General features: G+C 44.8%; 1 protein-coding gene across 1 annotated transcript; it reads left to right on the top strand.

Moving 5' to 3' along the window:
• The first annotated feature begins 1588 nt into the window (after window positions 1-1588).
• Window positions 1589-7196, top strand: RPUSD2 (RNA pseudouridine synthase domain containing 2). Its single transcript, XM_060760410.2, is given in 4 exon segments — window positions 1589-1674; window positions 1676-2114; window positions 4837-5133; window positions 5984-7196. Coding segments are annotated over 4 exon segments (1575 nt in total). The 5' UTR covers window positions 1589-1603; the 3' UTR covers window positions 6752-7196.
• The last annotated feature ends 8549 nt before the right edge of the window (window positions 7197-15745 follow it).

The raw sequence follows: 15745 nt of genomic DNA, 5'->3' as shown, positions 1-15745 counted from the left end.
GCAGGCGAAACGTCAGGAGAAATGCCTGTAGAACATGGCTCTATAGCCCGAAAAAACCCACAAGAACCTAGTGATTCCAGCCATGAAAGCCTTCGACAATACATTGAACATCTCTACGGGGAGAAACTGTTCCAAGACACAAGGAAATTGGAGAAACTAAGGACCAGGAAAGCACATCTACTGTGCTCCCTGACTTTCCTTCTACGCTGCAGAGACACAGATACCATCCCACAATTTCTCGCAGCCAAAAGGACTTTCAAAACACCACAGGCTTATCGGATCTATGACTCAGGCAGGCCTTCAAATGCTTATGAAGACCTTCTCAACCTCTGAGGATGCTTGCCATAGATGCAGGCGAAACGTCAGGAGAAATGCCTCTAGAACATGGCTCTATAGCCCGAAAAAACCCACAAGAACCTCATGATTCCAGCCATGAAAGCCTTCGACAATACAATAATAATAATAATAATAATGGTTGGCATCCTTGAAGTGACTGGATTGACCTTAGAATCATAGAATCAAAGAGCTGGAAGAGACCTCATGGGCCATCCAGTCCAACCCCCTGCCAAGAAGCAGGAATATTGCATTCAAATCACCCCTGACAAATGGCCATCCAGCCTCTGCTTAAAAGCTTCCAAAGAAGGAGCCTCCACCACACTCCAGGGCAGAGAGTTCCACTGCTGAACGGCTCTCACGGTCAGGAAGTTCTTCCTCATGTTCAGATGGAATTTCCTTTCTTGTAGTTTGAAGGCATTGTTTTGCGTCCTAGTCTCCAAGGAAGCAGAAAACAAGCTTGCTCCCTCCTCCCTGTGGCTTCCTCTCACATATTTATACATGGCTATCATATCCCCTCTCAGCCTTCTCTTCTTCAGTCTAAACATGCCCAGCTCCTTAAGCCGCTCCTCATGGGGCTTGTTCTCTTGTTCTCCAGACCCTTGATCATTTTAGTCGCCCTCCTCTGGACACATTCCAGCTTGTCAATATCGCTCTTGAACTGTGGTGCCCAGAATTGGACACAATATTCCAGGTGTGATCTAACCAAAACAGAATAGAGGGGTAGCATTACTTCCTTAGATCTAGACACTATGCTCCTATTGATGCAGGCCAAAATCCCATTGGCTTTTTTTGCCGCCACATCACATTGTTGGCTCATGTTTAACTTGCTGTCCATGAGGACTCCAAGATCTTTTTCACAGGTACTGCTCTCGAGACAGGCTTTGTCCCCCATTCTGTATCTTTGCTGTTCGTTTTTCCTGCCAAAGTGGAGTATCTTGCGTTTGTCACTGTTGAACTTCATTTTGTTAGTTTTGGCCCATCTCTCTAATCCAGTGGTTCTCAACCTGTGGGTCCCCAGATGTTTTGGCCTTCAACTACCAGAAATCCTAACAGCTGGTAAACTGGCTGGGATTTCTGGGAGTTGTAGGCCAAAACACCTGGGGACCCACAGGTTGGGAACCACTGCTCTAATCTGTCAAGATCGTTTGACGTGTGACTTTCCCCGCAAGGTCTGATTTCCCTGTAGCTTTAAGTTGGCGTCACTGGACGAGCCCGCGTGGGATTGGCTGAGGAGAGCCCTGACGTCACGGAGCGTCAGCGTGCCGCCATGACACGTGGGGCAGATGCTTCTGCTGCTTCGGATGCCGCCTCAGCGTTGGCTCTGGAGCGGAAGCGCGTTCCCTTGGCGGGCGTCTCTCTCTGAGGGCGGCAGCATGGCGGCGCTGTCTTCCCTTGATTCCGGGGGCTGCCCTCCCTCGGCCGAGCGGCGCCGGGCGGAGAAGCGTCGTCAAGGGAAGGGGAAGGCGGAGGAGGAGGCGGCGGAAGCGGGCGAGGCGCGCTACGTCCCTCCGCCGAAGAAGCGCAGCGCAGGCGTCAGCTTCAACGAGGCCCACTTCGCCGAGACCAGCTACTACTTCGAGGGCGGCCTCCGGAAGGTGCGGCCTTACTTCTTCGACTTCCAGACCTACTGCAAGGGCCGCTGGGTGGGCCGCAGCCTCCTCCAGGTCTTCGGCGACGAGTTCCGCTCCCAACCCCTCGAGGCCTACCGCGCCGCCGCCGAAGCAGGCCGACTCCGCCTCAACGAGCGGCCCGTCAAGGACCTCGGAGTCCGGCTCAAGGTGAGCCCTTCGCACGCTTCGGCCTGCTCGCCCTCGAGGGGGGGTTGGACTCCAACTCCCACAATTCCTAACAGCCGCTAGGCTGTTAGGAATTGTGGGAGTTGGAGTCCAACCCCCCTCGAGGGCCGAAATTGCGTACCTGTATTACATTATAATACTATAAATATTATATGTATATACAATATATTATATTACATTACATTTCTGTGAATCCAGTAAACTGGTATGATCTATGCCTCATATGCCAAACCCTAGGCCTACAGACTGAATCTGGCCCTCTGTGTCATTTCTGAGTTTTCAGTCTCAATTCAAAGTGCAGGTTATTACTCTCCTCACTTCCATCACTTCCATCACATGGGGACGACGGAGAGGGCCTTCTTGGTGGTGGCCCCCCAGCATTGGAACACCCTCTCCAGAGAGATTAGGCAGGCCTCCACACTGTCCTCTTTCCATAGGGATCTGAAGACTTGGATGTTTAAACAACCCTTTGAGAACGTCTACCCCAGTGGTTCTCAACCTGGGGTCCCCAGATATTTTTGGCCTACAACTCCCAGAAATCCCAGCCAGTTTACCAGCTGTTAGGATTTCTGGGAGTTGAAGGCCAAAAACATCTGGGGACCCCAGGTTGAGAACCACTGGCTATCCCAGTGGTCTGCAATCAATAACACAACACTGCACTTCTATCCCATGCCCTGTCCCTTAGCTACAATGTTTACTATTTTTATTTTTTTTATTATATTAACATAATATGTTTATTACAATGTGCCTCCTATGAACCATTTAGGAACTTAAGATCGTCTGGGGAGGCCCTGCTCTCGATCCTGCCTGCCTCGCAAGTGCGATTGGCAGAAACAAAGGACGGGGCCTTCTCAATGGTGCCCCCCCCCCCAAGCTATGGAACTCCCTCCCCAGGGATATTAGATCGGCCCCATCCCTCAAGACTTTCCGGAAAAAAGTAAAGACCTGGCACTTTGAGCAAACTTTTGAGAATGCAGCAGAATAGATAACACAGAACTATGAATGATGAACATGGAATGGCCAGACATTGTTACTGGATAATGTTTTTAACAGGATGATACCGATTAAATGCTTATATGCTTTAACAGTTTTTATTTATGTTTTATAATGTAATGTTGATTGTTTTTAATGGCACTTTAATGGACACTTGACATTGAATTGTGCCAATCTGTAACCTGCCTTGAGTCACCGTATGGCTGAGAAAGGCGGGCTATAAATATCGTAAATAAATAAATACTATCCCATTTCCTTGTCTTGTTTACAGTTTGGCCATGTCTTACAGCACTTGTCACCCAGGCCATTTGGGTGTTGATCTGAGTTTTAAAACTGTTGTTTTTATATGCTATCGTTTTTTACTTTATTGTATTGTAATGTGTGTTTATTTTATGCTGTACCTTGGCACGTTGTGCCATATGTAAGCCGCCCCGAGTCCCTTCAGGGAGATGGAGGCAGGGTACAAAAATAAAGTTAAGATTTGATACATAATAAGATTAGTACACAGCAAATAAAATCACTATGCTGACCATTGTATTTGATCACACATCGGACACTTACCAAGTGTCTAGGAATGTGTGTTGGATCGGCGAATAATGCATGCAGATCAGAGTAGGATGGCCTCTTGCAGCTGACAGATTGTAATCTTGACATTACCCATTGTTTTTAAGTGCAGGCCAAGGTCTTTAGGCACTGCACCCAGTGGGTGCACCTTGACTGACTTGTTCCAGAGTCTTTACAGTTAGATCTTTAAATCCTCATAATAATTATTATTGTTATTATTATTCATGTGTTCCTCTAGATCAGTGGTTCTCAACCTGAGGGTCTCCAGATGCTTTGGCCTTCAACTCCCAGAAATCCTAACACCTGATAAACTGGCTGGGATTTCTGGGAGTTGTAGGCCAAAACACCTGGGGACCCACAGGTTGAGAATCACTGCTCTAGATGCTTGACTACAACTCCAATATTTCTCATTATTAGTCATGACTGGAGCTGATGGGAGTTGTGAAATGGTAACATCTGGAAGGCTACATTTTTTTCTGTTTAGTCAGGAGAGTGGAGTTTGAATGTAGATGCAAGGCTTGTGGATATGATGCCTGACTTTGAAATGTCCTTTAACTTTTACCCAACCTCAGAGCCATAAGTACTGTTGAGCTGCAATTCCCATTATCCTTAGTCTGCATGGCGGATACTCAAAAGTGATGGGGGAGTTATCTTTGATTACCATCTGGGGACTTAAACTGGGTAAAAACTAAAGAGCACCAAACAGTACTGGCCCTCTGTATACACACAGATTCACTGTCCATTACTTCAACAACCCTTTGAAGGCAAACCATAAAAAGGATGTTGCCTTAAATGAAAATGAGCTTGATTAAACTGCTGAGCTGCTCAACTTGTTTACTGAAAGGTTGGCAGTTTGAATCCAGGGAGCAGGGTGAACTTCTGCTGTTAGGCCCAGCTCCTGCCAACCTGGCAGTTTGAAAACATGCAAATGTGAGTAGATCAATAGGTACCGGTCTGGTGAGAAGGTAACAGCGCTCCATGTAGTCATGTTGACCACATGACCTTGGAGGCGTCTACAAACAATGCCGGCTCTTCAGCTTACAAATTGAGATGAACACCACCACCCACTACACTTAATGTCAGGGGAAAACCTTTATCTACTCTCCTGGAGGACCTATATTTTTGACATGATTGCTTTGCTTTTCAGAATAACGACTTTCTGCGAAACACAATACATCGCCACGAGCCTCCAGTCACAGCGCAGCCTATTGAGTTTATAGAAGAAAATGATGAGGTGGTGGTGGTCGACAAGCCTTCCTCTTTACCAGTCCATCCGTGTGGTAGATTCCGACACAATACTGTCATCTTCATATTGGGTAAAGAACATAACTTGAAGGAGCTCCATACTATTCATCGGCTTGATCGCTTAACATCAGGAGTCCTCATGTTTGCAAAGTCTGTTGAAGTATCCAAGAGGATAGATGAACAAGTTCGACAGCGACAGGTGAAGCTTAAGTGATTGCTGTATGTCTTTATACCCCTATTGTCCCTAAAAGACAGTCTTCAAATCCAGCTTCTGCATTTTCTTTATCTGGCTTACTCTGCTTTTTCATAGCTATACTTCCAGTTAATGATCTGAAGCAATATAGTGTTTTACCCTAATCCGGATAAACAGAACATTTTAGTCTACTTGAGTCACATTTTGTAGTAAAGTTCATATAGAATAGGCATTTTACAATATACAAATAGTAGTAAAAATATCATCAAATTACAGCTGTATGACTTGTACAGGTGTATTGACATAGAAACAGAATGCAAATGTTAACTTCCCCATTTCAGAATTAGCCAAAGACTTCTCCAGCCAACTTTTAACTTTGGCAGTACAGGTTTTCGGGGGGACGGGACGGACGCTAAAAACATGAGGTTCTTGTGGGTTTTTTCGGGCTATATGGCCATGTTCTAGAGGCATTTTCTACTGACGTTTCACCTGCCTCTATGGCAAGCATCCTCAGAGGTAGTGAGGTCTGTTGGAATTAGGAAAATGGGTTTATATATCTGTGGAATGACTGGAGTGGGGCAAAGAGCTCTTCTCTGCTAGAGCTGGGTGTGAATGTTTCAACTGACCACCTTCATTAGCATTTGAGGGCCTGGCTGCATACCAATACACACATATACAATTCAGTAAGCAATCTGAATTATATAGAAACAAATTAATAGTGGAGGCTTGAATAAGGTTGCTATTTCCAATACATTTGAGGCACTAAAATGTGTGTTGGCCAGTATTAATAGATCCTGTACTGATAATATTTTTTGCTATTTCTGTTTACCTTCTTGTCACCCCCCCCCCCCAACAGCTGGAGAAGGAGTATGTTTGCCGTGTGCTCGGAGAGTTTCCAGAGAATGAGGTGATTTGCGAAGAGCCCATCCTGGTTGTGTCATACAAAGTGGGAGTGTGTCGAGTGGACCCCAAGGGTAAGCCGTGCAAAACAGTCTTCCAGAGGCTCAGTTACAACGGCAAGACCAGTGTGGTGAAGTGTTTTCCCTACACCGGGCGCACTCATCAGATCCGTGTCCATCTGCAGTTTTTGGGACATCCTATTGCCAATGACCCTATCTACAACACAAATGCCTGGGGTCCTGAAAAGGGCAAAGGTGGCGTTGTTAACAAAACAGACGAGGAACTGCTTCAGGCCTTGGTGGAGGAGCACCTCTCTAAACAGAGTCTGGATATCTTGGATGTTGCTGAGGATGATCTAAAGCCCATCATTGGAGATAAAGGGAAGCAAACTCCAGGGAAGTGTACTGTGCCTGTGGAGGTCATCCATCCAAAAAATCCTGATCAGACGGAAGAATCAAAGGATGAAAATCAGAGTGGAATATTGACTTGTTCTCAGAATTGTGTCCCCGAAGCACCAATGTGCCAGTCAGAGAATGGAGAAACCTGTTTGGATGAGCATCGGACTGAAAAGGACCCTTTGTGTGAAGAATGCAAGATAGTAAGGCCTGACCCTTCACCCAAAGAGTTGGTGATGTATCTCCATGCTTTGCGCTACAAAGGAGCAGACTTTGAGTACTGCTCCAAGATGCCTGCATGGGCACAGGATAATTGGGAAGAGACCTGAGACTTTCAAAATGTTTTTAATATATGTCTGAGAGATGGATGGATTTTCCACATCTGTTGTTTTTATCACCCATTGAACATGAATGGAGAAAAGTTCCCTTATATGTGGGAAGCCATTGAGAAGGAATGCCTAGTGTCCTAAGGCAGCTCTTCCAGGGAACAGTTCTGATATTTTGTCTCCGTTACATTACAGAGAATTTAGATATACAGTAATTATCAGAAGATGCCTCGCCTTAAGACTTTTCTGAGATGTCTTGTTTATAAAGTACCTAAAATGTACTTAGCACAATGCAGAGATTAAAAACACACCCTTCCATACAGGCTTTCAATTGAAAGAATTGTATATGATGAATCTTGTCTTATTTGCTTAATATCTCTATTGGGAAAGCAGTATGTTAGCTTTCCATTTCCAGATTGCATCTGTATAAAAGATGTATGGATGCCAAGGTCTGTGCAAATAATTTATTTTTGACAGTAATTTGATTTTAATTTATTTTTTAAAAAATTGTCTCTATCAACATAAGACATTATGTTGTTCCTATTCACAAATGTATACTTTTCCATTCATCCTAGCAAAGTCCAAGAAGAAGAAGAAATCTGGTTTCAGTTGCATTTTAATTTTGGTTTGGATTTGATAGTCTGGCCAGTAATTTGACATTGAACCAATTCCCAATTTCACATACAATAGGAACTTATGATTTAAAGAAACAACATTTGAAGTGCTAACCTTTGTATATGATGAGAAAGTATTGATTTAACTATCATTCAGAACCTGCGGATACAGAGGGTCACCTGTAAAATGGTTTATACTTCAGCAGGGTTAGGGAAATAGTGTACAGGGAATACAATCCCCCTGTTACACCAGCTCCACTGGCTGCCAGCCTGCTACCGAGCACAATTCAAAGTGCTGGCTTTAGCCTATAAAGCCCTCAATGCTTCCAGCCCTACTTACCCATCCAAACATATCTCCTCCCATGAACCACCACAGATATTAAGATAATCTGGGGAGGCCCTTCTCTTGGTCCTGTCTCATTCGCAGGCATGACTAATGGGGACGAGAGACAAGGTCTTAGTGGTGGCCCCTTGGCTGTGATACTACTTCCCCAGTGATATTAGAGCAGCTCTCTCCCTCCTGACCTTCAGAAGGAAAGTGAAAACCTAACTCTAGGGTCAAGCCTTTGGAGATTATAGTGCAATAATATCCTCGAAATATGTGCAATAAACCTTTGGAACAATCCCGGATTATGATTGAAGATGACGTAATTTTAATAGTGAATGCAATGTTTTATATGTTTTAATATACATTTAATTTGAATTTGAATTTTTTAACTTAAGTGTATTCCAACTTAGTTGCTATATGTAAAGCCACCTTCGGGGTAGAGAAAGATGGGATACAAATAGAGTAAATAAATAAAAATAAATAGGGAAATGTCCACCCGAAAGCCCAGTTTTGTGGTCCCTCAGATCCTTGCTAGCATCCCAATTTTTTGTTCCCAAATGTCCACTAACATCTCTCACAGTTCCGTCAAATTTGAGGGGACCACACACTTTTTGCGAACAAATTATTCAGAAATATACTTCCTAATTGCTTCCTAGTGGGAAAAAAGCTGCTTGTCTCTTTAATATGGCCCAAATCTACACCCAAAAGTGATAAAATTGCCTCCCTTAGGTCTCATTGAGGAACATTTGAGAACAAAATAAATTGAGGGAAGTGCCAAGAGAGTCTCTAGCCTCAAGCAGCCATCCTCTTTCTTAAACTCAGGGAATTTTTGCTTCAAAATTAGCCGAGAAGAAATACATTTCCACTGATATGGGAGACAAAAACGTCTGGATTCATTCTTCATTTCTTCAGGCTTTGTACTTGATTGCTTAGGTTTTGTCTGCTTTCCTATTCACAAGGAAAACCCATTCACCCAAGACAGGTGTTACTTGTTTTAAAATGACAGAAGTCCACATAATGAAAACCTCTGCAGTATTTCCATGCTGGGAGGCTTACAGTTCGAAATGTACACATAAACCCCTCTTAAGTGGCAAGAAGGTGTGGATATTTGCTTTCCACTATCATTGCCACCTGGGTGGGTATCTTCAAATCTCCCTGTGTAATTGAAAGATGCTTCAACTCTGTCCACCCATTCCTGTGTTCCTGTCAATTGCTTTTCCATTTTACTGCTGAACTGGACAATAGCTTGAGGTAACAAAGTGGTGCTTGAAATACTTCTGTCTAAAGGAGATTCTGGGAGTTTCCTTTCTTGAAAAGTAACTCTTCTGAGCTCTGGAAAAGCACCACAAATATATTTACCTATCCCTTTATGTGAGTGGCAGGAGAAAGTTTCAAAGTTTGATCTACAATCGTTTTGTTTTGGATGCTCTGGTAAGTGAACCCCTAAAAATAGCAAGTGGTTACTATTTGGGAATTTATTTGCATCAACTGTATACTTTTTGAACTCAGTTGTAAAACAAAATGTAGAATTGGACAATGGAAAAACAGTAACCTAACCAATAATTTCAGTCCATTGTGTGCCAAGAGGACAAGCTAAGATTTATTTGGAACAGATTGTCCTCAAAATGAATTTATTCAAGTATGCAATAAATTGCACTGCTGATAATGGGTGTTGGAAGGTGTTGGAAGGGCAGATATCTTGAGCACAGCACATTTCTATACTTCCTAACCATTCTGTTGCTGTTCCATTCCTTAATGGTGCTCTATAACCATGCCAATAAATTAACTGCACAAGGGGCTCATTAAACAGTTGCGATGATACTTAACCTGTGGAGTAGAATTGCCTTGTGAGAGCCCTTCAATGCCTACTTTACAGCTTTAAACATCTGCATAATGATACAGCCTGTCTGGCTTAGAAGTAATTGTTTGTGGTTATAAAAATTAGGAAGCATAGAAACACCTCCAATAAATATCCATATTGAAACAACCCTTGGTAATTATGCAGACAAGGTCAATAAGCTTGAAAGAAACTCAAGCACAGTCCTTGAAATGCATGCTGTGTTTGGATTTCCTTACTGAGGAAACACATGGGGGAAGAATAATATCCTACTTTTAAAAAATACAATAACAAGTGTCTTGAACACCTGAAATTCCAACAACAGAAATTCTAGTTCGGTGTAAAGAAATCTGGATTTTGCACAATGTAATTATTATGTAAAAATTGCAAATATTTTGCAGATGTGGAATTATGCATTGAGCAGTGGTTCTCAACTTTCCTAATGCTGCGACCACTTAATACAGTTCCTCATGTTTTGGTGACCCCCAACCATAACATTTTTGTTGCTACTTCATAATTGAAATGTTGCTACTGTTATGAATCATGATGTTAACATCTGATATGCAGGATGTATTTTCATTCACCGGACCAAATTTGGCACAAATATCCAATACGCCCAAATTTGAACACTGGTGGGGTGGGGTGGGGGCATTGATTTTGTGATTTGGGAGTTGTAGTTGCTGAGATCTATAGTTCACCTACAATCAAAGAACATTCTGAACTCCACCAATGATGGAATTGAACTGAACTTGGCACACAGAACTCCCATGACCAACAGAAAATACTGAAAGGATTTAGTGGACATTGACCTCGAGTTTTAGAGTTGTAGTTCACCTACATGCAGAGAGCACTGTGGACTCAAACAATTATGGATCTGGATCAAACTTGGCATGAATACTCAATATGCTCAAATGTGAACATTGGTGGAGTTTGGGGAAAATAAACCTGATATTTGGGAGTTGTAGTTGCTGGGATTTATAGTTCACTGACAAAGAGCATTCTGGACCCCACCAACAATAGAATTGGGCCAAACTTCCCACACACAACCCCCATGACCAACAGAAAATACCGTGTTTTCTGATGGTCTTTGGTTACCCTTCTGACACCTCCTCACGATCCCCCTGGGGTCTCAACCCCCAGCTTGGGAAACACTGTTTTTGAGGAATGTGAATCAATATACAGGACAGTTTTCTCAGTGAAAAGAACATAATCTTTAAAGATTTTTGTTGGCATCTATGCTTTTCAATTCATTTCTTAGCACAAGGGGACATGTATTAAAAGCTTAATTTTTTGAGCTAACAACGCAATCAAAATTATCATCCATATTACTTTTATCTATACTTCGTCTTATCCCAGTTTGGGATTCAAAACCATTTACAGCGTACAAAAATTAAAGAAGCAATTAAACCATAATAAAACTGAAAGTGACTGGATTGACCTTGAAGAAGCTGGGGATGGTGACGGCTGACAGGGAGCTCTGGCGTGGACTGGTCCATGAGGTCATAAGGAGTCGGAAACGACTGAACGGATAAACAACAACAAAAACTGAAACCAGTTAAAAAAAAATTACATAAAAGTCCAGTGCATTATGAAAGACATTTTAACTGCTATGGCTCAATGCTGTGGAATTGTGGGAATTGTTTGTTTTACAAGGTCTAGCTTTCTCTGCCAAAGAGAGTTGGTGCCTCATCAAACTACAAATCCCAAGATTCCATAGCCGAGGCAGTCGAAGTGGTGTCAAACTACATTATTTCTTCAATGTAGATTAACTCTGGAAGCAATTAGTGTTTTTGACTAAAACTGAGGATATCCATTGGACATATTTTGATATAATACTAACACTTGGCAAAATGAAAGGCAGTAGGAAAAGAGGGAGACCATGCTACTGGTAAATTCAACCAAGGCCTGGAACTTCAAGACCTGTTGGTGACAGGATCTCTCTCATTCATAGGGTTGCCATACATCAAAGTTGTCAGGAGATAATAACATACTGAGCATTACATTTCAGCATTCAGATGCATTAGGTCTGGAGAGCTGGAACTGGAAAAATATCCAATTATTTGAATGCTATTGGAAGGAGCCTACACTCCTATAATTGTCAAAGTAACAGAAATGTTATGAGTGCACCATGTGGAAGCATTTGTTTATGGGGTATTTTTGGGTTTGTAGTTCATTATGTATTTAAGAAATTTGTTAATAACCTCTCAACCTATCACGACCACCAACTCAATACGCAGTGTTCAAGGTCTCCAGAACTATTTTGCAACAAACAAGCTTCTGTATCTTCTCTACAAAGCGTAGTATTGTGCAATTTGTAGAGAAGTGGGCACCTTAATTAACAGTAATGAAAACAATGAGTCAAAGATGGGGCACGGAAAGAGCCTCCTTGTAGACTCAAAGACAAAAGACAACCTGGCAAAATGGCACTACCTAAAATAATCCACCTTGTGCAACTGTGGAGCAGAACAGTCAACTCCGCATCTGTATGCTTGTCTGCAATGTCCTCATGTACAGAGGAAGAATGGTTTGGGGGGCTACAGACAGTGTGGTCGCTGTTGCCTGTTTTTCATCAAAAGATATTTAGCCACTTGTGCTCCTTTATTTTTATTAGTTTTATACTAATTTATGCAATGCTTTTGATACAAAACAAATAAATAAAAATGAGTTAAAGAAAACAAACTGTGTTACAGCTTGAAATCCAAGATTGCCCAAAACTGTCCACATGGATGGCTGATATAGTGATATCTTTGTTTTCTGATGATTCAAACACAATTTTTGTTTCATGCACAAAATTGTTAAATTATATTACATAATGTCACCTTCATGGGGCCATGGTGGTGCAGCGGGTTAAACTGCTAAGCTGCAGAATTTGCCGTTGGAAGGTCTGCGGTTTGAATCCACGGACGGGGTTGTTTTTTCGTTTTTTTTGTTTGTGTGTCAGGAACGACTTGAGAAACTGCAAGTCGCTTCTGGTGTGGGAGAATTGGCAGTCTGCAAGGACGTTGCCCAGGGGATGCCCGGATGTTTTGATGTTTTACTATCCTTGTGGGGGGCTTCTCTCATGTCCCCACATGAGGAGCTGGAGCTGATAGAGGGAGCTCATCCACGTTCTCCCCAGATTCGAACCTGCGACCTGTTGGCCTTCAGGTCTGCCGGCACAGGGGTTTAACCCACTGTGACACTGGGGGCTCCCACGGGTGAGCTCCCGTTGTTAGCCCCAGGTTCTGCCAACCCAGCAGTTCGAAAACATGCAACTGTGAGTAGATCAATAGGTACCACTTCAGCGGGAAAGTAACAGCACTCCATGCAGTCATGCCAGCCACATGACCTTGGAGGCGTCTATGGACAACGTCGGCTCTTCGACTTAGAAATGGAGATGAGCACCACCCTCCAGAGTCAGACTCAACTAGAATTAATGTCAAGGGAAAGCTTTACCTTTATTAATGTCACCTTCAGCTAGGAAACATCAATGTGTGTCATGTTTTGACTTGGGTCACGTCTGCAATATATCTCATTATGTACATACACACACACACACACACACACACATGCAAATAAAGATATTCCAAATCCAAAACATTGCTGGTCCCAAGCATTTCAGATAAGGTATACTCAACCTCCATTGGGATATTTATTATTTATTTATTTATTTATTTATTTATTATTTGCACTTGTTAACCGCCACTCTCAGCCCGAGGGCGACTCGTGGCGGTGTACAGAACATGGAAAAGACAACAATTTACAATAGATCAAGACCATAACACAACATCTTACTAATACAACAACTAATTAAACTAAAAATCTGCTTCGTCTAGTTTGGGGTCATAATCAATCTCATAGTCATAGTCCATTCCGGTGGTCATTCCAAAAACACAGCACTTAGTTGAAGGCCTTTTCGAAGAGCCAGGTTTTCAGGCCCTTGCGAAAGGCCACGAGGGAAGGCGCCTGTCTGATTTCAGCAGGGAGGGAGTTCCATAGCCGGGGGGCCACCACCGAGAAGGCCCGCTCTCTCGTCCCCGCCAGGCGTGCGGGGACGAGAGAAGGGCCTCCCCAGATGATCTCAAGGTCCTCGTGGGCTCGTAGGCCGAGATGCGGTTCGCAAGGTATTTTGGGCCAGAACCGTTTAGGGCTTTGTAGGATAACACCAGCACCTTAAATTGGGCCCGGTAGCAAATCGGCAGCCAGTGGAGCTGGGACAGCAAGGGCGTTGTGTGCTCCCTGCGTCCCGCTCCGGTTAACAACATGGCTGCCGCGCGCTGGACTAGCTGGAGCTTCCGGGCCGTCTTCAAGGGCAGCCCCACGTAGAGAGCATTGCAGTAGTCGAGGCGGGATGTGACCAAAGCGTGTACCACCGTGGCCAAGTCAGACTTCCCAAGATACGGGCGCAGCTGGCGCACGAGCCGAAGCTGTGCAAATGCTCCCCTGGTCACCGCTGAAACCTGGGGATCCAGGCTCAACGATGAGTCCAGGGTCACACCCAAGCTGCGAACCTCCAGGGTCACACCCAAGCTGCGAACCTGCGCCTTCAAGGGGAGTGCGACCCCGTCCAGCACAGGCTGTAACCCTATACCCTGCTCGGCCTTGCGACTGACCAGGAGTACCTCTGTCTTGTCTGGATTTAATTTCAGTTTGTTCGCCCTCATCCAGACCGTTACAGCGGCCAGGCACCGGTTCAGGACTTCGACAGCCTCCTTAGTAGCAGGTGGGAAGGAGTGACAGAGTTGGACGTCATCTGCGTACAGGTGACACCGCACCCCGAAACTCCGGATGATCTCACCCAGCGGCTTCATGTAGATGTTAAACAGCATGGGGGACAGTATGGAACCCTGAGGAACACCACAGGTCAAAGGCTGCGGTGTTGAACAGGAGTCCCCCAATAACACCTTCTGGGTACGACCCTCCAGAAATGACTGGAGCCACCGCAAAGCGGTGCCCCCAAGGCCCATCTCTGCAAGGCGTCCCAGAAGAATACCGTGGTCGACGGTATCGAAGGCCGCTGAGAGGTCCAGGAGCACCAACAGGGACACACTCCCCCTGTCTAGCTCCCGGCGGAGATCATCCACTAAGGCGACCAAGACCGTCTCAGTACCATGTCCCGGTCTGAAACCAGACTTTGCCGGATCCAGATAATCCGTGTCTCTCAAGAATACCTGGAGTTGTGAGGCCACCACGCTTTCCATGACTTTGCCCAAGAAGGGAAGATTGGAAACAGGCCGAAAGTTGTCAAATTTAGTGGGGTCCAATGATGGTTTCTTCAACAGCGGCTTTATAATAGCCTGTTTTAGGCTCGCTGGAATCTTGCCTTCCCGAAGGGAGGCATTAACCACCACCGTTACCCACTCAGCCAATCCCCCTCTGGCCTCTTTCAGAAGCCAGGATGGGCAGGGGTCTAGGATGGACGTGGTAGGCCTCATTCCTCCAAGTATCTTGTCCACATCCTCGGGCTTCACAAGCTGAAAAGAATCCATCAAAATAGGACAAGCAGGTGCTTGTGTCACATCCACAGAGACTGCATTTAATGTGGCGTCCAGCCCAGAACGGATCAAAGCGACTTTGTCTGCAAAGAACCGAGCAAATGCTTCACAGCGCGTGGCCGAGTTGTCAGGGCTCCCACCTGAGGTAGGGGGAGTTAAAAGACCTCTGACAATCCGAAACAACTCCGCCGGACGGTTTTTTGCAGACGCAATAGTGGCCGCAAAGAAAGTTTTCTTTGCGGCTTTTATTGCCACGGCATATGCCCTTAGAAAGGACACAAACCGTGCTCGATTTGGCTCGCTTGGGTCCGAGCGCCACACGCTCTCTAGTTCCCTCTTCCTTCGCTTCATCGCTGCCAGCTCCTCAGTGAACCAAGGAGCTGGTTTAGCTCGGTTACTTGAGAGGGGACGTTCCGGAGCGATCCTGTCAATTGCCCTGGTCATCTCCCCATTCCAGAGAGCGACCAAGGCCTCGACATGGTCACCTACCGAGGTAGCGGGGAAATCCCCAAGAGCCGTCAGGAATCCATTTGGATCCATAAGCCTCCTGGGGTGGACCATCTTAATGGGTCCTCCACCTTTGCGGAGGTTAGGGGGCGCAGTGAGCCTAAATCTGATCAGGAAGTGGTCGGTCCATGGCAACGGAGAGATGGACAACTCCTCCACACCGCCACCCTGCTCCCATCCCTGGCAGAAAACCAAGTCCAATGTGTGTCCAGCACAGTGGGTGGGGCCAGTTATTTG

The sequence above is a fragment of the Anolis sagrei genome, chromosome 1 (genome assembly GCF_037176765.1).
Source record: "Anolis sagrei isolate rAnoSag1 chromosome 1, rAnoSag1.mat, whole genome shotgun sequence".
NCBI classification, from domain to species: domain Eukaryota; kingdom Metazoa; phylum Chordata; class Lepidosauria; order Squamata; family Dactyloidae; genus Anolis; species Anolis sagrei.
The sequence above is the reverse complement of the archived record's forward strand: the minus strand, read 5'-3'. Positions and strand labels throughout refer to the sequence as shown.